Source organism: Meles meles, chromosome 20 (genome assembly GCF_922984935.1).
Source record: "Meles meles chromosome 20, mMelMel3.1 paternal haplotype, whole genome shotgun sequence".
Classification (NCBI taxonomy): Eukaryota; Metazoa; Chordata; class Mammalia; order Carnivora; family Mustelidae; genus Meles; species Meles meles.
Genome location: NC_060085.1, coordinates 12,290,489 through 12,316,841, shown reverse-complemented (window position 1 = coordinate 12,316,841; position 26,353 = coordinate 12,290,489). Strand labels below are relative to the sequence as shown.

General features: G+C 59.3%; 2 protein-coding genes across 8 annotated transcripts; one reads left to right on the top strand and one right to left on the bottom strand.

Moving 5' to 3' along the window:
- Window positions 1-499: 499 nt before the first annotated feature.
- LOC123932196 (collagen alpha-1(I) chain-like) lies at window positions 500-1,360 on the bottom strand. The gene has a single exon (XM_045989951.1). It carries the CDS (start codon window positions 1,358-1,360, stop codon window positions 500-502), a length of 861 nt encoding a protein of 286 aa, XP_045845907.1.
- WIZ (WIZ zinc finger) lies at window positions 655-26,353 on the top strand. Of its 7 annotated transcripts, XM_045991195.1 has the most exons (13): window positions 655-783; window positions 2,203-2,466; window positions 7,474-7,546; window positions 9,164-11,301; window positions 12,499-12,822; window positions 16,968-17,138; window positions 18,254-18,757; window positions 19,837-20,235; window positions 20,831-21,379; window positions 22,490-23,017; window positions 23,220-23,639; window positions 23,922-24,117; window positions 25,175-26,353. In XM_045991195.1, the coding sequence occupies exons 2-13, from the start codon at window positions 2,262-2,264 to the stop codon at window positions 25,332-25,334; spliced, it is 5,667 nt and encodes a 1,888-aa protein (XP_045847151.1). In that variant the 5' UTR covers window positions 655-783; window positions 2,203-2,261; the 3' UTR covers window positions 25,335-26,353. The 7 variants fall into 7 exon arrangements, with proteins under 7 accessions (XP_045847151.1, XP_045847152.1, XP_045847153.1 ...); XM_045991196.1 differs by lacking the exon at window positions 16,968-17,138; XM_045991197.1 differs by lacking the exon at window positions 19,837-20,235.

Sequence of the window (26,353 nt, the reverse complement as noted above, 5' to 3'; positions counted from 1 at the left end):
TTGGACATACCGGTGGGTGGTGGATGGAAGAAGGAGGCAGACCTGTTATGCATTCATGATGGGGTAGTTCTGGAGGCTGTGATCATTGGGGTTGCGTGGAGAAGGGGGGCTTAGCATTGGAGACCTAGGGCAGCTCTAGGGTCATGGAGGTGCTGAAGTCCAGTGTGGATAATGGTAAAGGAGGGAGAAGTCTCGTGACTGGAAGTTGCTGATTGGGGGCCGGGGACTGAAGGATAAGGATTCGCTGGGTGGAGTTTTCAATGAACTATAAATGACCCATGGGGGAACTTCTCTGCCCCCACCCCCACTCTTCTGGTGCTATTAGCAGGCCTAGCATTGGAAGAACCAGTAGGGTGATGAGGAGCTATTGGGGGTAGGGGGACAAGTGTGTTGTCATGGAAACAGACCCTCTCCCTGGACTCTCACACCGCGCGGCCCCTTTAAGGGTGACCCGCCTGGCCACTCCCAACATGGCGGCGCGCCCGCTGACCGCCCCCCCTCAGGGCGGTTGGGGGGGGGGGGTGTTGTAGGGGGGGGCCTGGACCTCCCCATCATGGCGGCGCGGCGGGGCTGTCGCGCTGAGGTCACGGCGGCGCGCCGGGGGGGCGGGGCGGCGGGGGGAGCGATTTAAAGGGACAATGTCCCCCGAGCGGTGGAGGCGGCGGCGGCTGCGGAGGCCGCGGCACCGGCACCGGGAGCGGCAGCGGCGGTAACGGCAGCGACGGCCGCACCGAGGAGGGGAGCTTCGAACCCCGGCGCCTGGCCGGCGGCACCGCCTCCCCGGTGAGGCCCGGCCCGGCCTGGGGAGCCCGCGGGCGGGGCGGAGCCGGCTCGGGGAGGGGGAGGCCGGGGCCGGGCCGGGCCAGGCGGGACCCCCCGGGGCGGGGGGCGGGGGCGGGGCCTGCAGGGGCGGGGCCTTGTCGGGGGCGGGGCCGTTCCGGTGGGGGGGAGGAGCGGGGGTCTTGGGGCAGGTGTCCCCCCCACCTCCGCGCGTCCCACGGGGTCTCCCGCCCCGAAGTGCACGGGCGGAGGGAGCGTCTCCCGGACCCTGGCCCAACGAGGGGTGCGCTGGCGCGGCGCCGCCCCCACCCCTGCGACCCCCGGGGGGCGTCCAGGCGGGGGGCCCCTTCCCACGCTGCCAAAGTGCTCCGAAGTTGCGGTCCCGCCTGTTCCCCGCGGGCAGTGCCCACCCGGTGGGCACCCGCAGGTGCTTCTTCTGGGCCTGGGCAGGGACCCCCGCCACGACTGCCAGGCCACGGACTGGCCCCTTGGGAGCCCCCAGGCCCCCGAGGGCAGCGCCTGCAGCCAGGCCTGGAGCCCGGGCCCCGCCCCGGTTGCCTGAGCCCGGCCTCCCCACCATCTCCCTGGGGAGGGCGCCTCATTCCTGCCCTTCACTTTCTGCCGTTACCTTGAAGGTATTTATAGGTGGAGAGGACAGCACCCACCCCCCCCCAACACACACGGCTTCCCCAAGGGTCCTCATTTCTGGACCAGGAGCCCATCCGTCGTTTTTGTTCGCATACTAGAGAAATCTTGGGAGGGTGGGATGGAAGAGCCCAGGCTGGGTATGCATGAGGGTTGATGTTGGGGAGAAGGGGAGGGGTTAATGCTGGGGTCACTTGAGGCTGTGAGGCTGTCACTTGAGGGCGAAAGGGTTAATGAGAACCCTAAGGTCCTGAGGGGATGGGGGTTGGAGTGTGGGAAAAGTGCAGAGGTAAAGATGGGAGGTAAAGACTTGGGATAGTGAATAGGATCAGAGTGCAGAAGTGGCTGGGATTCGTGCTGAGGCATGGGCACAGGAGATGCATGTGCATGGAAAGGAGAGCACGACTGGGAAAAGTGCGGCAGCGTGTGAATGAAGGGAGGCACCTGGGAGAAGTGATAGGATTAATGCTCGGAGAAAAGGAGGTGCATGAGTTTGCATGTGTAAAAATGGGGTAAGCTGAGGCGGTACAGTACAAGGGCTATGTAAAGAGGAGTTACCTGTGGGGAGACTGGGGCATACTGAGGATAGAGCCCATTGTATGGCCATTCATACAATGCATATGGATAAAGCCTCAGCACCATTTACTTAGCTCTCCTGGGCTCGGAGGTAAACTAAGGCATTGAGCAGCATGGGTGAGGACTGGGGCTTCAAGGAAGGAGAAACTGAGGCAGCATCTCTTTCCCACCTCACCTAAGCACCTGTCTCTCTGCCCCCAGACCTACAATGCCTTGCTGAGCCAGCCCAGCAACTGAGTGCAGCCAGGCAGAGAGCATCCATGGATGGGCCCCTGGCAGGCGGCCTGGCCGCCCCAGATCGTCCTCGTGGCCCTGAGAGACTGCCTGGCCCAGCACCAAGGGAAGACATCGAAGGTGGGGCCGAGGCTGCCGAAGGGGAAGGTGGCATCTTCCGGTCTACCCATTATCTGCCTGTCACCAAGGAGGGACCCCGAGACATTCTGGATGGCAGAGGTGGCATTTCTGGTAAGAGGATGGGCCCTGTGGCCCTGGGGGAGCATTGAGCCTGGCCCTGAGGTTCAGAAAGGGCTAGGTCACCCAGCCCAGCAGGGGTTGAGATAGGATTCAGATTCTACTTGCGTCCAGAGCCTTCTCTTTGTACTTTGCTTATTTTCCCATTTTATGGTTGTGAAAACAGAGGCCCTGGGAGCCAATGACCTGATGAATGCTGTCCCCCCCACCACAGTGGGTGGCTAGGAGCTGGGATTTGAACTTGGGTCTGCCTGGTTCCCTCCTTTGAGTACACTAATTGGGTCCAGGTGCCCAGCTTAGCACCCAGAGCATCCTGCCCTGAGTGCCTGCTTGTTCCCCAGGCATACCCCATTCCCATGGGTCGATCCCAGCTCCCTCTTGCTGTTCTGTTGGTGAGTCCTGCTCCTGAGCCATGGGCCAAAACAGCATGTGCCCTCTAGTGGCCGGGGAGAGACTGGCTAGTCAGGGACCCCAGCTACCCCTTTGTGCCTTGGTTTACTCAGCAAAAGGGGATCCCACACTGTTCCCACCTCAAGACTTGTCATTCATTCATTAAATACTCAACAATTACTATGTGTCAGGCTGTGTTCTAGGTGCTGGGGATACAGCCATAAACAAAAGAGGCAAAACTCCCTTCCCAGAGAGACCCGACATTATAGTAGGATAGACAGCAAGCAGCGACATAAATAATGTAAGGTCTGGTAGTGACAGGTGCCATAAAGGTATTAAATGGAGTGCCAGGATCATGCCCGGAGGACCTGGGAAACCTCCCTGAGTGGGTGGAATTTGAGTGGAGCTTTGAATGAATGGTGGGAAAGACAAGCCAGGTGGTGGGAACAGCAGGAGCAAAGGTCCTGTGGTGAGGAGGAGCCTGGTGTGTTCAAGGACCAGGCAGGAGCAGCAGAGTGGTGAGGGCAATGCAGGATGATGCACCAGATGTCTCCCTTCATCTGCCTGGCCTGCCCTACAGGCCTCGGTTTCCAGGAACTTCCATGTACCTCATCAGGAGTTTCGTACGTGCCAAGCCCTCTACGTGATCATCTCATGTCATTCTTAAAAGTTCCCTGTAGGGTAGCTTTAGCTTTAACCATCTCATGCTAGAGATGGGAAAACTCAGGCCCTGAGGGGTTAAGTAAGTTGCCCACGGTGCCACAGCTGGCACTAACCTGGCGTGATAGCCCTTGTCTTGAACCACCACCCTGGGTCAAGTCATCCTTGACCTGCCTCAACTCACCCCTAACAACACACATGATGTTCAGATATTTTCAGAGCACCTTCTTGGGACCACACACACACTCCATCCTCACCCTCATGGACCCTGCCATCTGGTGCTGGGGAGACAAACCAGCCACCAGGTGTTAAGACATAGTTGCTGGGGCTGCGGTGGGGAAAGCCCAGCCAGCCCCAACCTAGCGGCCATCTGGAGTCCTGGATGAGGAACAGTGAGTCAGACAAAGAGGGCAGGGGAGTCTAGGCATCAGGCTTCACATAAGCAATGGCATGGAGGTGATAGATAACACCCAAATGTGTTACACAGGGTGAGGCTGCTGAGGGTGAGAGTGTCAGGGCTCAGGGAATCTTAGCAACCCCCTCCTCCAAACCATTAGCAACCAAGGCCTAGAGATCAGCAGGACTGTGTTCCAGGTCATGCGGCTGGCCAGCCCTGACAGGCCTGAGACCTTGATTTTATGAGAGCCTCAGGAAGCAGGGTCTGGGTTTCCAGAGTCCTCTCTGGGTCTGATCGTGAGGAATTGGTCACTTCTTCTCTACCGGGCAGAAGCCCCGAGTCTGGCAAGGGAGGGGGAAGGTAAGTAGGTAGGTAGGTAGGTAGGCGCATCTTCACTCGCTCTAGGGAATCAACCAGGCTCCAGCGCATGTACTTGGGGAGGAGGGCAATGTGGCTGCCAAAAGGGGCCAGGCCCACCCTTAATGATGTCCTTGAGCAAATGGGTCCATGGGACAGGGGTGGCTTGACCAGGGTGGGGTCACAGCCTGGAGGTTAGAGGAGGGCCTAAACTTGGGATACACTGCCTCCCCTGCTGCCCCTCTTGATCTGCTTGACCCCCCTTCCTGGCTCGGACACCTGCTCCAGGAGTCTTGTGATGCCTATATGTAGGAACAGCCTCTGGGGCTGCTGCTCCACCCCGAAGCCTGGGCCCTCCCTCACTCTGACCCTGCCCTCGGAGACCCCCAAGGGTACTTCCAAACTTCTGCGTCTGGACATGGATGCTTCCACTGCCTTCTCTGTCCTACACTATGGCTATTGGCTTGGAGCCCCCACAGCCTCCTTACAGCCTCTGCCTGACGTTTGGCACCTCTCTCTTTGGCCTCCTGGGTGCAACCAAGGCTTGGGGGGCTGAGACGGTCCACATGGATTGATAGGAGTCTGGTGCGTGTCTGGCATTGAGACCAGGGGGCCAGGGGACGAACAACACATTATCTGTGGCCTCGCGTGGGGCCCCAGGTTGGGGAGCACATTAGAGCATGGAGTGAGCAGACCTGAGGCTCTCAGTCCAGCCTCCAGCTTCCAACCTGGGACGTCTCTGAGCTAGCCCCGACCCCTGTTCCCGGGAACCCTCATAGCCCTTTCTTCCCCCCACCGCTGCGTCTCTCGATGGAGCATGTACTGTATGATCCCCTTGGCATCTGTCACTGGCCCTGCAAGATGGGTGGTAGCTGTTTCCCTTATACAGAGGAGGAAACAGGTGGGAAAGGCATGCCCGTCAGTCACTGCTGGGCCTTGAACTTGGATCTGTCTGCCTCCAAAGTCTAGATTCTTGGCCACGCTGCCAAGCTACCTGGCTTAGGGTTCAAGCTGCTCATGGATGCCCTTCTCCTTTTCCCTCTCTCATTTTCAAACCCTCTCGGGGACCCACAGTTAGCAGGAGTCCATGAGGGCCCTTTGGCACGGCCACTGCTAAGGGCTGTATCCAGGCACCTCGTCTGACCTACAGGGACTTCTGGATCCCCGCCAGCCCTGGAAGCCCCTGGGCAAGCCCCCAGCCCCCAGGTGTCTTGGACACAGGGCCCTGCTTGGCCTGCTTCCTTCAAAATGCTGCCACTAAAAATAGGAGCCTCGCTGGAGCTGCTCAAAGAGGCCAACACAGCCCTCTGGCTCGTGGAATCCTTAGACAACGCCAGTCGCAGAATCAACGAATCTGGGACGCCCAGAATCTCGGCAGCTGGGGTCCCAGAATCTCAGAAGCAGGATGCCCGCACCCTCAGACCGCACCTTTAGGCGGTGCAGGGGCTTGCTGCCACTGAATGACTTGTCCTCCCCTAAGTAGCTCATATTTATGATCTTATGTTTTCAAGAGACCCCATTTTGGGGGGGGTCTCTCTCCCCTGGCTGGTCTAGGCCTTGCTTTCCCAGCCCTCACACCTTCTCCAACATCTGCCTCAACCTCCCGCCCTGACGCTTGCCCTTGCATTTGAGCATCCCCCCAGCCTGACCCTGCTCCCCATCAGTGGACTCCAGTGGGCCTCAAATGGGGGTCATTCTGCCTGCAAGGGACACTTTGGCCACATCCATAGACACTTTGGGTTGTCATGACTGCAGGGCCAGGGGCTGGGGGGCTTCCAGCATCTCATGGGGAGGGGCCGGGGAGGCTGTGCGGCACCCATAGTGCACTGAAAATCATCCGGTCCTATGTGCCGTGGTGCTGAGGCCACGAGACCTAAACTTGCTGGTGCAAAGTATGGACGCCCTTTGCCACCCTCACCTTCCAGAGGCCATGGGACGGTCACAGGGCTTCTCTCAGGCTCTGTAGAAAGACCCTCAGCCTGTGACCATGACTTTCTGATCCCCCAAAACTCCCTGAATGGCACTTCTGATGCTTTGGCTCCTGACAGTCAGCCCTCAGTTTCCTGGGCAAATTGAACCACGGGGAATCGGAACAAGAACTAGCCCTGGCCCTAGCCCTCTTTCTGGACCATCGTCCAGTTGAAGCTAATCCAGCCATTGCATCTGTCAGGTTCTGGACGGGGCGTAAGTCCCCCCCCCCCCCGCCCCGTGTGTTAACTTTGGCCCAGGCAGTTGGCCTGCACCCCAACTGGCACGTTCACCCATGTCAGGCAAGTGTGGCGGGCAGAGGAGGCGCAGGCCAGGATTCCTGTGGTCGTTCCAGGCGTTGGCTCCACAGGCGGATAATGGAGAGTTGGCTCTATCTGTGTGAGAGGTCCCAGCAGGGGATTTGATTCTAGGACTTAGGCCTGGAAGGGGGCCTGGGAGGCAGGGACAGGCCCTCTGCAGTTCAGGCTTAGAGCTCCTCACTCATCATCTGGCAAGTATTCATTGAGCACCTGCTGTGGGCCAAGCACTGGGATGCTAGTGAATGAGGCTGAAAAGGTCCCTGCCCCCAGCAGGTGCGTCTGCGCCAGCAGGGACGCAGGCAGGTCTCCACAAGAGGAACCAGGCAATTTTGGAGAGTGTAAATAAAGAAATAAAATAGGTGACCAAGGAGGAAGTCACAGGGGCTCCCTCTGGTCAGTGCCCAGGGAAGGACTCTCCAGATGGAAGGAATAGCCAATGCAGAGGCCCCAGGGCCAGAAAAAGTTGGGTGGGCTTGAGACCTCAAGAAGAGTCAGGACAGAGTGAGTGAGTGAAGGGTAAGGAGAGGGAATGAGGCTGGAGAGAACTGCAGATGTCCCACCCCACAGGGCTTTGTAGCTAGTGGCTGGGACCCTGGCTTTTATCAGAGGTATTATGAGAAGTCAGCTGAGTTTTTACCAGGGTGTGATTTTTAAAAATCACATTGGCTGCTGGGTGGGGGCAAAGAGAGGAAGGTTGAAGGCAGGAAGCCCCAAGGGTCCCCCGGGGGACTCCTCCAAAGAGACCCCTTTCAAGGCTCAGGAGTGCAGAGGCCAAAGGCCTCTCAGAGAGGGGTAGGGAGCCGGCTGGGCCCTTCCGAGGTGCCCGGCGGGGCTCCCGGAGCTGGGGTGTTGTGAAGGACCCCAGCCAGGGGGACCCCAGCCCCTCAGGGTCTCCCCTCTCTGTTGCAGACGGGCAGCCCCATCCTGGCCTCAGCGAAGCCCTCCCCCGTGCCACCTCCGCCACCCATCGGATCAGCAGCTGGTGAGTGCCATGCTGGCCCTGACCTCAGGGAGGGCAGGGGGGCAAGCAGGATGCTCCTAGGCCCAAAGGAAGCCCCCGGGGAGTGAGAAGGGGAAAGGAGGGAATCAGGAGGCCAGGCAGGAGGAGGTGGCTCCCAGCAGGCAAGCCCCTGGGCATGTGCAGGGGGTGGGGAAGACTGGGATGAACACAGACAGTCAACTCTCATTATCCCTGCCAGGAGCAGGGCCAGAGGGACAGGAGCCTGAAGGTTAGACCTTGGAGTCCTGTCTCTGCCAGGTGACCCTTACAATGATGCCAGGCCTCTCTAAGCCTCAGTTTCCCCATCTGTAAAATGGAGTCCCTAAGACGCATCTCGCAAACTGGCCTTGAGGACCCCAGGGAGGTTGGACAGGAGCAGGAACTGACAGCAATTGTGACAGCAGTGACCCTTTAAGTCTTGGTGGGTGCTTTTAAGTAGTAAGCATTGCAGTGTGTTAACGAGCGCTCCCATTTGTTGAGCATCTGCTGTAGACTACTAGCCTCTTGGCAGAGGTTTACCCCACTGAATCTTTGCCATGGCCCTGGAGGGTAGGTGGTCCTGTTGGTATCACATAGCACCAATGGGGCTGAGAGAGGTGACCCTGTGATTTCTGTTCTTCTTCTTGGTGGGACCCATTTCTGTACCTGTTGGGCAGGTGTGATCAATAGCCCCTCTTGGAGGTGGGGTCCTGAAAATGAAGGGAGATTTACTAGGAACCTACATTGATTGTGGGCTTACCAGTAACCAGGCATCTGGTGAAGTGAAGCATTCCCGAAGCACGGAGTTTTGTTCTCCTCTCCCTATACTTCCCGGGGTCAGGGTCGAGGTCCCCATTTGAAGTGTTGTAGTTGTGACCATTTGACTGAGCACACACACATGTGAACTTTTCTTTGACTGTGGATATGAGAAAGTTCCTTAGATGTTGCAAAGGACACAGAGGCTCCTGGTTTTGGGGACTCGTTCCCCTTTTTAGGATTGGAAAACTGAGGCTCAGTGAGGTTGCTTCACCTCCCCCTTTGCCCCAAAGGAGGTCAGGGTCCTCGGGGCCAGAGGCTGAGCAGGGTCCTTCAACCACTCCTGATTCTGCCCTTCTAAGAGGGGAGCTGCTGGGGAAAGGCATCCCCGTGAGTTGTTGATGCCACAGAGTTGCACAAAATTTGCTGGAAAGTGAGACTAAATGAACTGATTCATCCCAATTTGGGGAAAACCTCTTGGTCTTATGCAGCTGGGGGCACAGATCAGAGCCTTGGGCCCTCCTGGGGGACACATGAGAGTTGACTGTGCCGCCAGACTTGAGGACATGCCTTGTGACCCTGGTGTGACCCCTGGTACATCCTGCACACTCTCCCACAATGCAGTGTGGCTGGGCTACATGGACAGGTGCGTCCTGGGAGCTGAATGTGGTTTTTGGCCCAACAGTTCTGGAAAAGCCACATCCACTCCCCACCCTCACCTCCACACTCCCAGCCCCTCTAAGGTTGCCCTCAGGTCGGGTCTCTGGGGCTTGTCTTGGACTGCCTATGAGGACCCCCTCCCCTGCCCAAGGAAGGGAAACTGAGGCCTGTGGCTAACCTGTCCCCATTGGCACTTCCTTGCAGTTGCTGGGATGGAGGCAGCCTGGACTTCCAGCCGGGCTCCCCACCACCCCACTTCCTGGGCCATTTCCCTGGCCCCCCTGATGGCCAGGGGACCTGGGAGCACCCCCTGGCCCAGGAAGCCAGGGAAGGCATCCCATCTGAGCGGAGGTTCGAGGACTCGGTCATTGTGAGAACTGTGAAGCCCCACATTGAGCTTGAGGGATCTAGAAGGTTCTTGCACCATCAGGGGGAAGCGAAGCTCTTGGAGAAGGCCCCCCGGGGCCACCCCAGGTTCGACTGGCTCCGAGACACTGATGAGCAGGCCCCACCCCAGGATGGGGGGCTGCACCTGGACCTGCCGCCCCAGCCCCTGCCCCTCACCTCCTTCAGAACAGTGCTCGTGCCGGTAGAAGACGCCACTAAGACGTTGGATGTGACGGTGGTGGACACGAGAGAGCCCCTGGCAGACCTTGAAGGGCTGGCTCAGCCGTCTGAGTGGGGCCTGCCCAGGTCGGCCTCAGAGGTGGCCACACAGACCTGGACAGTGAATGCAGAGGCATCCGTGGAGCGGCTGCAGCCGTTGCTGCCCCCGATCCGGACGGGGCCCTACCTGTGTGAGCTGCTGGAGGAGGTGGCCAAGGGGGTGGTCAGCCCGGATGAGGACGAGGATGAGGAGCCAGCCGTGTTCCCGTGCATTGAGTGCAGCATCTACTTCAAGCAGAAGGAGCACCTCCTGGAGCACATGAGCCAGCATCGCCGAGCCCCGGGCCAGGAACCCCCTGACGACTTGGCCCCGCTGGCCTGTGGAGAGTGCGGCTGGGCCTTCACCGACCCCGGGGCCCTAGAGCAGCACCGGCAGTTGCACCAGGCCTCCCGGGAGAAGATCATTGAAGAGATCCAGAAACTGAAGCAGGTCCCAGGAGATGAAGGCCGGGAGGCCCGGCTGCAGTGCCCCAAGTGCATCTTTGGCACCAATTCCTCCAAGGCCTTTGTGCAGCATGCCAAACTGCACGTGCGCGAGCTTCCAGGCCAGCCTGCCAGGGAGCCCTTCGGGGGCGGCAGTAGGGCTGAAAGCCCAGGCCCTGATGCCACCACCCTCACCTACCGACCCTACCGAGCCTCCTCGGGGCTCAGGGGCTGCGTGTTCTGCGGCTTCCCCGCGCCCAGCGAGAGCCTGCTCAGGGAGCACGTGAGGCTTGCGCATGCCCACCCCCACTGGGAGGAGGATGCAGAGGCTTTCGAGGAGGACCCTGCCAGCCAGCCAGGCACCAGCCAGGATACATATGCCCGCTTCCCTGATGCTGCTGAGGACTACTTTGGCAAAGCTGAACCGCTCTTGGCCCCCACGTGGCAGGAGAACCCTGCTGGATATGACCCTAGCCTGGCCTTTGGCCCAGGCTGCCAGCAGCTGGGCATGAGGGATTTCCCACTGTCAAAGCCACTTCTGCACGGCTCAGACCAGAGGCCCCTGGGAAGGCCAGCCTTTCCCTCACCTCTAGCATCTGCCCCCTACTCCTTACAGCCCAGTAGAAACAAGGCCGTGGTCCACCCCCAGGGGCTCCCAGCCCAGCTGAGGAGCCACAGACACCCTTGGAGCGAAGAGGAGGAGGAAGACATACCGCTGGCCTCAGAAATGGACTTTTCCCCTGAAAATGGGGTTTTTCCACCCCTAGCTACACCTGGCCTCATCCCACAGCTGGCCCTGGACCTGAAGCGGACTTTCCGGAAAGCTCTGAGAGCAGCTGAAGCCTCACGGGCACAGCAGCAGCAGCTCCGAGGGATGGTGCCGCTTGTGCTGGTGGCAAAGCTGGGGCCACAGGTCTTGGCTGCAGCAACGAGGGTGCCCCCAAGGCTGCAGCCTGAGGAGCTGGGCCTGGGGGGCGCCCACCCCCTGGACTTCTTACTCCTCGACGCGCCACTGGACGGCCCACTGGGGCTGGATGCGCTTCTGGACGGGGACCTGGAGGTGGCACTGAAGCACGAGGAGCGCAAGTGCCCCTACTGCCCCGATCGCTTCCACAACGGCATCGGCTTGGCCAACCATGTCCGGGGCCACCTGAACCGAGTGGGCGTCAGCTACAATGTGCGGCACTTCATCTCTGCTGAGGAGGTGAAGGCCATTGAGCGCAGGTTCTCCTTCCAGAAGAAGAAGAAAAAAGGTAGGGCGACTTCGCTCCGGCACCCACCTCCCTCCGAGGCCCAAGAGACGCACAGCCGGGCAGCTGAGTTCCGAACCAAGCAACCCTCACTCTAAATGCTCCCATAGTGCCAAGCAGGGGCAAGTCAGGGCCTCCCCCTCCTGGAAGACTGGGAGCCGCGGCAGAGGCCACCGCATCAGTGGAGGTGTGGGGACGCCCCAGTCCCCTGGCCCTTCCGGCAGCTGGAGGAAGGAGTATGGGCAGAGGAGGCAGCCCCAGGCAGGGAATGTCACTGATGTCTTCATTCGACAAATATTTATTGAGAGAGACCCCCTCTGTTCTGGGCACTTGGGGACACAGCAGAGAACGAAGCAGCAGCCCCTGCTCTCCTGGAGTTCACGGCCCAGTAATAGGAGTGTGGGACCCTGACCAGCTTCAGAACCCCCGGGGCAGCCTGTGAGGTATGCAGATTCCCAGGCACCAGGGTTCTGATTCTGGAGGTCTGTCTCCAACACAAGTGCCCTGGGTTGTTCTGACGCTGGCAGACATGGATCCCACTTGGGGAAGGTGCTGGTGTGGTGTTTGAGTGTGTGTGTGTGTGTGTGTGTGTGTGTGTGTGTGTGTGTGTGTGTAGGCACATGCGCATGTGCGTGCACAGCGGGTCAGGGGCAAGGGGCAGACAGCCGCAAAACCAGGCACTTATAATGGTGAGTGACCAGGGCTGTGATGGAGGAAGCCAGGGGCTGGGGCAGCCAAGAGGAGGTCCCTGACTCCACCTGGGGACATCCAACCGGCCTCCCACATAACAGCATCCTATCCGTTTGCCCATTTCTTCATTCAACAAAGATTTAATTGACAGCACCAGAGTGATAGTGAGCAAAAAAATAGAGGCCTGCGCTCTAGACGCGAGACAGATATTAGCCGAACACTCAGCCAAAGGATTGTAAATTCTCAACTGGAGAAGGGTTTCTGAGGGAGGAGTCCCTGATGCTGAGAATCATGTGAGAGAAAACCTGAAAGGGCAGGCAGAGAAGGCTTCTTGGAGTGGGAGGGCTGGTGGACGCATGAGCACATGGGAGCTGATGCAGGCATGGGTGAATGGCAAAGGGAAAGGGAGGCTGTGTGATCTTGGGAGGCAGGGAGCAGCCCTGGGAATGGGGAGGGTTGGGGCGAGACAGTCACTCCTCCAGGTAGTCCATGTCCTCTCTCCCTCCACAGTGGCTAACTTTGACCCAGGCACCTTCAGCCTGATGCGTTGTGACTTCTGTGGGGCTGGCTTTGACACGCGGGCCGGCCTCTCCAGCCACGCCCGAGCCCACCTACGAGACTTCGGCATCACTAACTGGGAGCTCACCGTGTCGCCCATCAACATCTTGCAAGAGCTGCTGGCCACCTCCGCTGCTGAGCGGCCCCCCAGCCCCCTGGGCTGCGAACCTGGGGGGTCGCCTAGCAGCTTCCTGACCTCGCGTCGGCCACGCTTACCTCTCGCAGTGCCCTTTCCACCCACCTGGGCTGAGGACCCTGGGCCAGCCTACGGAGATGGTAAGGGGAGAGGGGAGAGGGTGCAGATTGGATTGGATTGGGGCCCTGACCCTTCTTGGGGGCCCACAGAAATGTGCGGGGGGAGGGGTAGGAGTTGCCATTCTGCTTTCCTGGTAGTGTTTCAAGTCACTTTACAAAGTATGCTGACAACTGTCCTTATAACTGCCTTGCCACTTGGAGGTGATTTCTGTTTTACTCTGGGGCTGGGCCAGGGCTACTTCTGGATCCAGTTTATCCCTGCTCTGCCTGACAGTGATTTTATCACACACTTATTCAGCTCTTCCTAGGAGCCAAATATGTTCTAAGCACTTAACAAACACAAATTTATTTACATCCTCACAACAACGCTATAAGGCAGGTGTTATTATTATCCCCCATTTTACAGATGAGGAAACTGAGACACATCGAAATTAATTAACTTGCTCAAGGACACACAGCCAGAAGGGTGGAGCTGTGATTCGAAACCCCAGACAGGTCAGGCTACAGCAAGCAGTCTTGCTCTGTCTAGAGCAGCGCTGTCTGCTATAACTTTCTGAGATGGGGAGGTTCTTTAGATGTGTGTTCTGCAGACTCTAGCTCTCCAATGCCTGACCAAATGTGGCTTGAAATGTGGCTAGTTCTGAGGTTAGTTGTAACTCATCAGACACTGCAGAGCTAGAGTCTACATTCTGGATTTTCATTGGTGCCTTCTTTGTCCAGCAGCGTTGATTACCCCTCCCATAACTGAGTGTTTGTTGTATACTAAGGCTTCATCTCATTCATGCCTCAAAACCATTCTGTGGGGTTAAGGATTGTTGTGTTCCTATTTTGTGGATAAGGAAACTGTAGGTCATCTGCTTTGCCACACAGCCACAAAGCAGCAGAGCTAGACTTCTGAACACCATGTTCGGTGGGCTCTCCATGGAGGACAGCTTGGGAAATCCAGAAGTAACATTTTGGTGAAGGAGCCTAGGACTGAGCACCACTGAGGGAGTGGAAAGGTGAAGTACCCAGTCTGGAAGAGCCTGACTTTGTAGGACACTTCATGGACTCTCAAAGCAAAGAACTTGGCAGTGAGGAGTAGGTGGGCTTTGGGGAATGGAGAAGTTCCTGAACAGGGGCAAATGTCAGGGGCTGCTTGGGGCTGAGGTTTCCTTCTGTTTCTCCTACCTGGAGCTTCCAGGGTCTTATCTAGATCTGTACTCTGAACTCCACTGGACCCATGTGCAAACCCCCTTACCAGTGAAAGGCACCTGAGGGTCTGCAAAGTGGAGAGTGGTGCTATCAAAGCCCCCTCTGCTTAGAGACCGAGTCACAGAAAGGACATAGTGGCTGGCTGAAGTCATAGTTTGGAAAGAGGCAGAGTAGGGACACGACCTCGGGTTTCTTGCCTCTCCGGAAGGCTGTCGCCTGGGCATTCAGCTCACATACCTGGCTAGGTTTGTGGTGTCTCAGGGGTGGCTGAGAAGTGGAGCTGGTTCTGAAGACGGCTAGGGGCACAGGCCGTAGTTTGTAAGCTACAGCCTTGCCCTCTTCTTTGTCACTCTAGTAGAGGCCGGAGTGTCAGGCTCGAACTCCTTACTTGGCACTGGGTCAGGTCCCCGGGGACGGCAGCATGTGTCCAGCAGTCAGGTTGAGCTCTGGTTAACCTGTTTTCACCAGGAGACCAGTGTGGCAGCCCTTAGCGCTGACAGACGTCCAAGCCATTGGGGTATCAGGATTCAGTCTGGTACTGCCCTGGCCTTGTCCACAGGGAGGTGGGGGAGGCGCTCTGATCAGGCTTTCAGTTGACACCTGGTGCGCCAGAGGGCCGTTAAATGAGTGGTTCCAAGATCCTGGAAGCCTTGCCTTGGGGAAGGATGTCCAAGAGTAAGGATAGGTCTGGGCACCCGCCCTGCACCGTTGTTTTTAGAAGCATCTCCCACATCACTAAGTGGGTCGTCGGGGGCGGGTGCCCGGTTGGGGGCGGGGCAACGGTCAGTTTCTGGCCCCACTGAGCTGTCAAGGAACAGCTGGAGGCAATCGGTTTGGTACTGGGGAGAAGCAGATTGTGCCTGAAATGGGGTGCCGGCGGTCGTGTGGGGAGTTCCGTAGGCTTGCAGGACAGCGCCAGCGAGGGTGGGGAGACATTTGGATACCGGGATGGTGTGGGATCCTTATAGCTGGGATCTGGTGTCTTCCAGGATTTCCGACACGGAAGGGAGAATTCCAGGATAGGGAATGGAATAGGATCCCGGAGCACGTCCTAGCTCCGCCCTTCAGGGCTCCAGAAGCCTGGATGCCGTTAAGGCAAATGCGTGTGGTCGGAGGATTCCCATTTTAGCCTTAGGGGTGTTCGGGGAGGGGGGAGGGAGGGGCGGGCGGACAGCGTCCGGTCCTGTCCAGGCCAGGAGTGGGAGTGTAGTTGGCCGCCGCGCTGAGAGCGGCGTGCGTGCTTCCGCGAGCTGGGGTGCCGGCGGCTCCCTCAGGCTCCAGCCCCAACCCCCAAGCCGGGGCCCTGTGGGCCGGGACAAGTGCTACGCTCGCTCGCGGCGCTCGGTGCTCGGCCGGCCGCCCTGGGCGCGCCCCGAGGGGCGGGGCGGAACAGAGCGGCCTCGGCGGCGGCGCTCGGCGCTCGGCTGCTCCCGCCTGGGGCGGCTGCCCCGCGTGCGCCGGAGCCAAGATGGCCGCCTCCACCGCCCAGTGCCGAGTGACAAAAGCGGAGAGCAAGGCGGCGGCGGGGCCGCGCGCGGGGGGCGCCCGGGAGCGCGCGCCCGCTGGGGCGCCCCCGCCCAGCCCCCCGAGCCCGGGCCCCGCGGCCCTCCCCGCGCCGCCGCCGCCGCCCCCGCCGCCACCGCCGCCGCCGCGGGACGGGCCCAAGGCCGAGCCGGAGCCGGGGCCCGGGCCGGCGCCCGCGCCGGGTAAGAACCCGCGCCGGGGAGGGTGCGGGGAGGGCAAAGTCGGCATTCCGCCCGCCCCCTGCCGCCGCCCCCGACGCCCGCCGTCCAGTCTCCGGGACTCCCCCTCCCCCCCCCCACCCAGGCCCTCCAGTCGTGCGGGCCCGGGCCTCCTGTCGCAGCTCGCAGGGTCCCGGGCTTCAGAAACACTCTTCGCCGCTGCTCCGTGGGACCCTCACCCCGCCTGACAGATGTTCCCTGTTCCCCTTGGAGCCCCGGGAGCTTTCCTCAACACAGTCGCGGCCCCTCCGGCGCGGAACCCACTCCAAGTCACTTCAGATACGGTCCCTACAGCATCTGACAGACGCGCCCACTCCACCCGGCGACTTTGACAAAGTCCTCCGTGTCCCGGGCCCCGGTGCCCCTCACCCCCGCCTGTCTTCTCGTTGCCTCCGTAAGACTCAAACTGAGCAGAGGACCTGCACAGCTTCCTGCTCGTAGCGGTGAACGACTCCAAAGCCCCAACTAACACACAGTGTCTCGAGCCTCGGAGCTGTCTCCGTGCCCTGAACGCTAAACCTGGGGCTCAGCAGGCCACCCAGGCCCCCTTCTCTGCAAAATTAGACCATGAAAACATATTTTTTACTCCCTTTTCTCATACACACCTCTTTCAGGGAAGCTTCCTGACCTAACAGATGCCTCAGAAACTTCCTACAAAGTTCTGTGATTATCACTCTTCTTGTCCCCATTCAGAACCCGGCTACTCCAGGCTCCCAGTTCTCACTTACCCCACTTAGGGCTCAGCTTGTGAGAAGCAGACTACTGCGGAGCCCCAACTTCTTTCTGTAGCTCCAGCTGTCTTGTCTGGTGGAGGTTCTCCACAAGTCCTGTGGAGCCTCGTCTCTGCATTGCTTATCTGTCCTCTGACTCTGGCCTTCTCTTCCTGGATTCCCCTTCTGACTGCCACCTACCTGCTCCCAAGACTGACATGCTCCCCTGCACAAGCTCTGCCCAGAGAATTTTGTCAGAGCTAGGATGGGAGTAACTGACCCAACCAGTGTGTGTCTGGTGGGTGGAAGCTGCTCCCGGTCCGTGCTGTCCATGTGCAGCCTTGGCATCCTGGTGCTGGGGGTTTGGATGGAGCCTCTGCTCTCATAGGGTGAGTTGCCTCCCACGATGAGAGCAGATGCTAAGGATGAGGAAGAAGGCTCTGTACCCCCACTCTCAGTCCTTATGGGGGTAGACAGCTCACACCCAGCCCGGGCTGAGCTTGTCTTCCTAACCTCACAGGCCTGGGTTCTGAGGAAAACACAATGGTGGCCATGGACTTGGGCTCCCCCCCGCTCCCCAAGAAGAGTCTGCCTGTCCCTGGGCCCTTGGAGCAGGTGGCCAATCGGCTGAGTAGCAAAGTGGCTGCAGAGGTTCCTCATGGCAGCAAGCAGGAGTTGCCAGATCTCAAGGGTGAGTGACCCAGGTGGCAAGGAGGGGGTGCTGGCCAGGCTGGTCACTCTCACAGGGAACTCTTGAGCCTGGAGTTAGTGTGAGTTCAACAGCTTTCTCTTCACCCTAAGGCACTAAGGAGACAGCTGGTTGTCTTCTGTCCAGCTTCTGATGCCGATGGAGCATGGCCTTGAGGTGTACCCTCACTGGGTGGGGGAGGGGCAGCCAGGGGAAAAGAATGGTTTTCAAGAACTCACACTCAGACCTAATTCATTTGCTGACTTCAGCCGTCATTAGCTACGGGAGCTTCTGTGTGATATTGTCTTGTCTGTATGTTGATATTGAGATCATTATTGAGTAGTTGACAGGCACTGTGCTGGACTCCAGGGATGTGAGAGAGCAGAACAGATCTGGCACTTGTCCTCGGAGTCATTGAAATTGGGGAGCAGGGGGGCGCCTGGGTGGCTCAGTGGTTTAAGCCGCTGCCTTCGGGTCAGGTCATGATCTCAGGGTCCTGGGATCGAGTCCCGCATCGAGCTCTCTGCTTGGCAGGGAGCCTGCTTCCCTCTCACTCTCTCTGCCTGTGTCTCTGCCTACTTGTATCTCTCTGTCAAATAAATAAATAAAATCTTTAAAAAAAAAAAAAGGAAAAGAAATTGGGGAGCAGGGAGGCAGAGAAAGACAGGCAGTGATAAGGGCTCTGCAGAAAAGGGTGTAGGGCACCACAGGGACTGTGGCTGGGCCTTCCAACCCAGTGTTTGGGGCATGAGTTGAGCTGCAAAGGCTGGTTAGGACAGCTCTAGGAAGCGTGTGACTGGCAGGTCAGTGTTTGTGTGAACACCTGTTGCCGGGACACCCTGGTGTGTTGGATATCCGAAAAGCATTCTACTAGCTGGCCCACAGAAGGGCTCTGCTTCCTGCTGTGTGCCCTTGGGCATAACACTTTCCTCTCTGAGACTCAGTTTCCTTATTTGCAAACTGGACAGACTGATTCCTGCCTTATTAGGGTCATTTTAAGGATCAAGGGGGCTTGCAGGGAGCCTGGGTGAGCAGGGTCCTGGGAGGAGGAGAAGTGGGGAGGGCAGGGCTTAAGGAGCCTCACAGCCAGCTCTCTTGGCCTCCATCTCACCCTCCAGCCCAGAGCCTGACTACCTGCGAGGTCTGCGGTGCCTGCTTTGAGACACGAAAGGGCCTGTCCAGCCATGCGCGCTCCCACCTGCGGCAGCTGGGGGTGGCCGAGTCGGAGAGCAGTGGAGCCCCCATTGACCTCCTCTACGAGCTTGTGAAGCAGAAGGGCCTGCCTGACACACCCCTTGGGCTGCCCCCAGGCCTGTCTAAGAAGTCCAACTCACCGAAGGAGGTGGTCGCTGGGGCCCCTCGGCCTGGCCTGCTTGCCTTGGCCAAGCCCTTGGATGCCCCGGCTGTCAACAAGGCCATCAAGTCACCTCCTGGCTTCTCGACCAAGGGCTTGGCCCATCCACCCAGCTCCCCACTCCTCAAGAAGGCACCACTGGCCCTGGCGGGCTCCCCTACCCCCAAGAATCCTGAGGACAAGAGCCCCCAGCTGTCCCTGAGCCCCCGGCCAGCCTCCCCAAAGGCACAGTGGCCCCAGTCTGAGGACGATGGGCCCCTGAACCTCAGTGAGTGCGGGTCCCGGGAGCTGAGGGAGGTCCTGGCACCGGGAGGGCTGCAGAGCCCAGGGTGGGGCCAGTGGGGACTACAGCTCCTATGTCCTGGGTCTGCTGGGTCAGAATATTGATCAGAGCACTGTGTCTCCTGTTGGCCTGGCCATGCAGCGTATTATTATCTGCCTCCCACTATACTGTGCTGTTCTTCCCCTTGGAGGTCTGGCTGTGGCTGCTGAGCCCGCCAGGGTCATCCTTACCACTTAGGGGCACTCTTGGCCTTCTCTGAGCCTGAGGGTTGGGGCAGTGAAGGTAATCAGAACTCCTGTGGGCCTGACTTCCCCAGAGGGTCATCTTGGGCCCTCCAGGCAGGCAGGTGGTGGCCCACCTGACAGGGGGTCCTGTAGTTGGCCCTATGTTCATATCTTCCTGGCGCTCTCTGCAGAGGCACCTCTACTGTGCCCATGGGTGGAGCCATACCTCCTGGGCTGCCTGTGGGCATGACAAAGAAGGGTTTAGGAAGAACTGCCCCCCCTCCCTCCCTGGTGCAGTGAGCAGGTTTAGCATGGTATCCCTTAGGAAGTCAGGCCTTCCCACACATTTGTGGGTGTTAGCCTGGGCTGAGCCCAGGGTCTGGCCCCCTGCCCAACAGGGAGCCCCAGTTGGCATCTCATGTTCCCATGAAGCTGCTTCCATTGTTTGTGGTGTTTTCAGGAGCAAGGCCCTGAGCAGCTCTGCCTTTGGCTGTATGATGCTCAGCAGCTGGGCGAGGCCCCTGCTTTGCACTCACACAGCTCCCACAGCTGGGGTCCCAGGGAAGAGTGTCTGGGAGCATCAGATTGTGCCACTGGAATTTGGCCACCACCTCTCCACCCCACATCCTTAAGCTCTCCACACTCACCTTGATGCGAAAGGGCTAGGCAGAGAACAGGACTTTCTGTTTCCCAAAACCTCTTAAAATAAATCTGCGGCACAAGTCTTGATCCCCAAATGGCCTGGGCAGCCTTGAATCATATCAGGTCTTCTTGCCTCAGTTCCCCAGGGCCGGCCAAGGTGGCGGCCGTGAACCCCCCCCCTGTGTTTTGTCTCCGCAGCTTTAGATAGTGACGGGGGCAGAGAGCTGGACTGCCAGCTGTGCGGTGCCTGGTTTGAGACCCGCAAGGGCCTGTCCAGCCACGCCCGCGCCCACCTGCGCCACCTGGGCGTCAGCGACCCGGACGCCAAGGGATCCCCCATAGACGTGCTCCACGGGCTCATCAGGAGGGACGGCGTCCAGATCCGCCTCCCACCCGGGCGCGGCACCCTGGCCCAGCTGGGGCGGCCTCCTCCCACCTCTGCGGCCCTCTCCTTGCTCCCCCCCCCACCGCCGGCCAAGAAGGCCAAGCTGAAGGCCGCGGGTACGGCCAGCCCCTGGGGGAAGCAGGACCTCTCGGCCGCCGCAGCCGCCGGCATTTTCTGGGCCTCTGATGTGGAGCCGTCTCCTCTCAACCTCTGTAGGTTCTCGCTTCAGCCGCTCCCTCCTCCCTGCGGGCCCTGGAGCCCCTCCCGGGGGGGTTGCAGCCCCCTCCCTACTCCTTTCCTGCTGGGGCAGGGAGTAGACAGGGGCCCTTGGCAGTGGGCTGGTTCTGCCCAGAGATCTTGTTGGCAGTTGGCTGCTGGGCCCTCTCTCTTGGCCTTTGACCTCCATGACTGTGACCTTCCCTGAGAATAAAGGCCAAGGGTGGGGTGCTGCCTTTTGGTGTGGAAAGTGTCCATGGTTGCCCCTGGTCTGGATGGTATTTGGCACTTAGGCTACTACTTCCTGCCCACTTGCCCCCATCCTTGTCGGGACCCAGGACCCGCAGAGCTGTGGAGTCTTGGTTCCGTCCTCTGCCAGGACCGAGGGCGCATGTGCTCTCTGAAGCCTCCCCTCGCTCTTGCTGAGTGTCTGACCCCCGCCCCACTCCTCAGTTCCCTCGCTTGCACCTGCCCTCCACCACCACCCCAGCCTGTGGGCATGCTGCTGCCCATGCCCAGCCGACCAGGAGACCCACAGACGAGAATGCTAATGTTGCCCATGATGCTAATTACTCCTTTCTCCTGCTGCAGCCTCGGGCCCAGAGCCAGCTCGAGACATCCGCTGTGAGTTCTGTGGTGAGTTCTTCGAGAACCGCAAGGGCCTATCAAGTCACGCACGCTCGCACCTGCGGCAGATGGGCGTGACCGAGTGGTATGTCAACGGCTCACCCATTGACACACTACGGGAGATCCTCAAGAGACGGACCCAGTCCCGGCCTGGCGGCCCCCCTAACCCTCCAGGGCCGAACCCGAAAGCCCTGGCCAAGGTGGTGGGCAGCGGAGGTCCCGGTAGCTCACTGGAAACCCGCAGTCCTGCAGACCTTCACCTCTCACCCCTGGCCAAGAAGTTGCCACCGCCACCAGGCAGCCCCCTGGGCCACTCACCAACTGCCTCTCCTCCCACGGCCCGGAAGATGTTCCCAGGCCTGGCCGCACCCTCCCTGCCCAAGAAGCTGAAGCCTGAACAAATGCGGGTGGAGATCAAACGGGAGATGCTGCCAGGGGCCCTTCATGGGGAGCCACACCCATCTGAGGGTCCCTGGGCGGCGCCACGGGAAGACATGGCCCCCCTGAACCTGTGTAAGTGTGACCCTGGGGGCAGGGCAGTGAGAATAGGTAGAGGGGTCTCCCTCCGCCCCCCACACGCACTTCATGGGTACCCAGAGCACCCTGAGTAGAAACAGAAGGGAGGATACACAGGCCCAGAGAACAAGGGTTAGCTGTGCATTCTTGCTATGCAGAACCCCCCATCTGAGCTGCTTCTTGATTACCCATCCACACTGGGGAGGCAGAATTGTGCCATTCAATGATGCCCAAAAGATTTTACCTCTTGGGCCATCGTTAACCGATGAGTAGCATCTACCAACCAGATTTCTAGGGAGAAAGATTGCAGGGATCAATTAGTGATGTCTACCACAGGCAGGAGTATAAGGACTGGAATTGGGCAGCTGCACATCTTTCTGACATTCCCGGTCACTAAGTGTTTTACATTTTGGAGCCAGGTTTAAGTTAAGTGTTCAGCTCTTCCACTCCAGCAATGTGTGACCTTCGGTGAGTTTCCTCTTTCTGGAGAGTGAAGATACACATGGTCTGAGCTCTGTATAGTTCCAAAGGGATGTAAATCACTTAGTACGATGCCTGGTTAAACGAAGCCATGTGTATACCAGTCAGTAGTCATACTGTACCTGTTGCTGTTCTTTCTGCTCGAGTTGGCTGAGTCGTGTGCTGACCAGGTGAGGATGGCCCAGGCCTCTGCTTCAGTGCTCCGGTGCATTTCATACCAGCTGTGTGCCACATGCTTGGAGCTGCTCCCTCCAGGTGGAGGTTTCCATCTGCGTTTTGTAGAGGAGGAAACAGGCTCAGAGGGGAAGGGGTTTGCCCATTGTAACGTAGGGGTTCACAGCCAAGCTGGTGTCTGAGCCCAGGATCGAAGAAGTGCTTGCTTCTCACTGCTTCTCAATGTCACAGGGAATCATCTTGAAGCCAGCTAGCATTTGAGGTGACAAGACAAGCAGAAGGGCTGAATGTGCACAAGGGCCCCTGGAAGCGAATGAGGGAGTGGGTCATTGGGGTCTGGGGCTGCATGGATGGGACAGCCAGGCACTTAACATTAGCCTTGAGCTTGGAGGCTTCCCGCCGCAGCAGCCGCCTCCTTCTCCTCCCCCTCCCTCCACCCTGGATCCCCTGCAGCGTCCCGGGCAGAGCCTGTTCGTGACATCCGCTGTGAGTTCTGCGGTGAATTCTTCGAGAACCGCAAGGGCCTGTCAAGCCACGCGCGCTCCCACCTGCGGCAGATGGGCGTGACTGAGTGGTCTGTCAACGGCTCGCCCATCGACACGCTGCGGGAGATCCTCAAGAAGAAGTCCAAACCGTGCCTCATCAAGAAAGAGCCACCAGCTGGAGACCTGGCCCCTGCCTTGGCTGAGGATGGGCCTCCCACGGCTGCTCCTGGGCCTGTGCAGGCCCCTCTGCCACTGGCGCCAATGGCTGGCCGCCCAGGCAAACCAGGAGCTGGGCCGGCCCAGGTTCCTCGAGAGCTCAGCCTGGCGCCCATCACTGGTGCCAAGCCCACAGCCACTGGCTACCTGGGCTCAGTGGCAGCCAAGCGGCCCCTGCAGGAGGACCGCCTCCTCCCAGCAGAGGTCAAGGCCAAGACCTACATCCAGACCGAACTGCCCTTCAAGGCAAAGACCCTCCACGAGAAGACCTCCCACTCCTGTAAGCAGTGGGTGGCAGGGTCCTGGGAGGGCATCTGCTGGGGCCTGCAGGGCCTGGCAGTGCCACGCACACACTGACCCCCAGCAGGGGCCCATGGCAAGGCCCCAGTGGGAGGCGGGACTGACTCCTGACCTGGGCAGGGCCTTCTGGGTACTCTTGTTCCCTTTGGGCTGGGACTCAGTAGCACCCCCTCTGCCTGCAGCCACTGAGGCCTGCTGTGAGCTGTGTGGCCTTTACTTCGAAAACCGCAAGGCCCTGGCCAGCCACGCAAGGGCGCACCTGCGGCAATTTGGCGTGACCGAGTGGTGTGTGAACGGCTCACCCATTGAGACACTGAGCGAGTGGATCAAGCACCGGCCCCAGAAGGTGGGGGCCTACCGCAGCTACATCCAGGGCGGCCGCCCCTTCACCAAGAAATTCCGCAGCGCCGGCCATGGCCGTGACAGCGACAAGCGGCCGCCCCTAGGGCTGGCACCCGGGGGCCTGGCTGTGGTGGGCCGCAGTGCTGGGGGTGAGCCAGGGCCTGAGGCTGGCCGGGCAGCCGACAGTGGTGAGCGGCCTTTGGCAGCCAGCCCGCCAGGCACTGTGAAGGCCGAGGAACACCAGCGGCAGAACATCAACAGTGAGTGCTGGTGGGAAGGGGGTTTTGAGGGTGGGGGGCACCTGCCCCCGGGGTTCTCCACTGTGCACATCTGCCCTTAGTCACTTCCCCAGTTGCTCTCCTATTCTCCCATCTGGGCACTGTCCCACCTGTCCCAAGGCCCAGGCAGTATCCAGTCACCAGCTGTCCTGTCTTAGAGTTGCCCACAGCCTCTGCCCCTTGCTTGCTAAAGGCAGGAACTTTCCCAGGAGTCCTGCCCTCTGGCTTATCTCCTGTCCTCCTCCTCACCTTTCCCCACCTCAGAATTTGAGCGCCGACAAGCTCGGCCTCCAGACGCCTCTGCGGTCCGGGGGGGCGAAGAGGCCAATGATCTACAGCAGAAGCTGGAAGAGGTGCGGCAACCCCCGCCCCGGGTCCGGCCGGTCCCCTCCCTGGTACCCCGGCCCCCCCAGACATCACTGGTCAAATTTGTTGGCAACATCTACACCCTCAAGTGCAGGTATGCAGCCCCCTGGGGCGGTGGGGGAGAAAGACCACCCACCTGGTGGAGAAAGACCTCTCCACTTGGGGGAGAAAGAGCCTCTGAACAAGACGGGTTGGTGGGGGTCAGGAGATGTAGCTTCATGGACTGGCGTAGAGTGTGGCTGGAACCAGGCTAAGGACTTCTCAGCAGACATCGGCACCTCAGAGCATCATGCTGGGACCCTGAGGGATCTAGTGCTGGCTCTGACACTTAGCAGCAAAGTGACCTTGAGCAAGGGCTTCCCACTCCCTGCCTCAATATTCCCACCTATAAAATGGGGTTGGTAACAGATTTGCTGTGAGGATTTAAAAAGCTGAATGTTTATAAAGCACTCAAACTATGTCTGACATATGGTAAGCACTCAACGAGTGTTTGCCTGATTCAGGAAAATATAGGTCTTAGTTCATTTTTACCGAAGTCCAGGTGTACATCTGAGGCCAGGAAACTGGGTCTGAGATTTCAGATGGGCTGCCTCAGGCCACATAGGTCAAGTCAGAAGTAAGATTTGAACCCAAGTCTTTGGAGCCACGAGCTCAGGTCCTGGGCCCCTGTTCAGCGAGGCCTCCCTTGGGACCTCAGGCGCAGGGAGTTGGTGAGTTGAGTGCATGAACAGGGTGGGTGCAAATTAGTGCCTGACCCCCTTTCCCCAGCTGCTGTCCTTCTGTCCTGGAGCCTGCCGGGGTAGGGTGTGCCTCTCTGGGCTCTCTCCTCTCTCAGATCCCATGATTCAGTCAGATGGTGGAGGGACTTGGGAAGCCCAATGTACCTTCTCAGCATCAGAGCCAGCAGACTACCCTGAGCATAGAGGTGGGGGTCATTAGGGGATCCTGCCTTGATCCTGGGACGGGTACAGGTAACTGTCCCTGAGGAAATATCTGGCTTCTGCGTCCTCTTCCCTGAAATCCTGGGCTGGCTCTCTCCACACTGAGTAGTGGCGGGTGTGCCGCATGCTGAGGGACGTGGGCAGGGCTACATATCTGCCTCTCCTCATGGCAGCGGCCACTCCTCTCTCTTTCTCTGTCCCTCCACACAGGTTCTGTGAGGTGGAATTCCAGGGGCCCCTCTCTATCCAGGAGGAGTGGGTGCGGCACTTACAGCGGCACATCCTGGAGATGAATTTCTCCAAAGCGGACCCCCCGCCTGAGGAGCCCCGGGCCCCGCAGGCACAGACAGCGGCGGCAGAGGCGCCCTAACACAAAAGCATTCCAAATTCCCTCTTGTGCCACCTCTGTCTCCTCTTTCTCCTCCGTCTCTTCCACCCTTTCCTCCCTCTTTCTTTTCCGTTTCCAAAGGAGCAAGCCAAAACCTCAAACCGGTTCCCCTTGGGGGCCGGGCACACTACAGCCGGGGCGCCAGGAGCCAGCTAGCGGCCCTTCCCCCAGCCCGAGGGCTCTGGGGCCACACACAGCGCATCTTCCTTCAGCCCATGCCCACCTGGTCCAGCAGGGGGAGAGGCCAGGTCAGGTGGCAGCTGCTCTGGTCAAGGGGAGGAAGGCCAGCACTCCCCTGCATCTAGCAGCCAGGCAGGGCTATGTTTGCCCTCCGTGGCCATTTGCAAAGACCCCAAAGACCCCTGTCTTGGTTCCCTCCTGCCCCTGTGAATATCCTCTCACACATGCACACACACATACACGCACATGGACACACACACAGGCACGCACATACACATATGCACGCACGCACCTCGTGAGACCCGGGATCTGCCCCAGCCCCCCAGTTCCTGAGTCAAACGACCACATCATGCCACGGTGCTTGCTCAGGGGAAGCACGCTCCCTCTGAGGGCCTGCTGGGGCCTGGGAGCCCCCCACTGAGCCCATGATGCCACGGAAATCCTTATTGGCCACCCCCCAGAGGGGCCTTCCCAGCCTGGAAGAGCTCAGAGCTGACAGCTGCCTCCTGCCATGTCAAGGCCCCCTCAGAGCCTTGGGGGACTCCGGGGCCCAGGAGGGGGTGGGGATGGGACTTTCCTCCCCCACCCCCACTCCCCTCCCTCTTTTCACTGTTGCTTTCTATGTATAGCTCCCTAGACCTTTCACTTTTTTAAAACGCGTTTTGTGTAGAGAATAAGGAACGTGGATCTTTTTATTTTGCAATCCTGGGCCAGCTAGAGACCGGGAGCTGATTGACCTTTTAACTTTTTCAGTGGCCACATTTTGGTTATCGATGTACCTAGAAGTATGTAAATTAGATTAAATTTCTCTTCTGGAAACA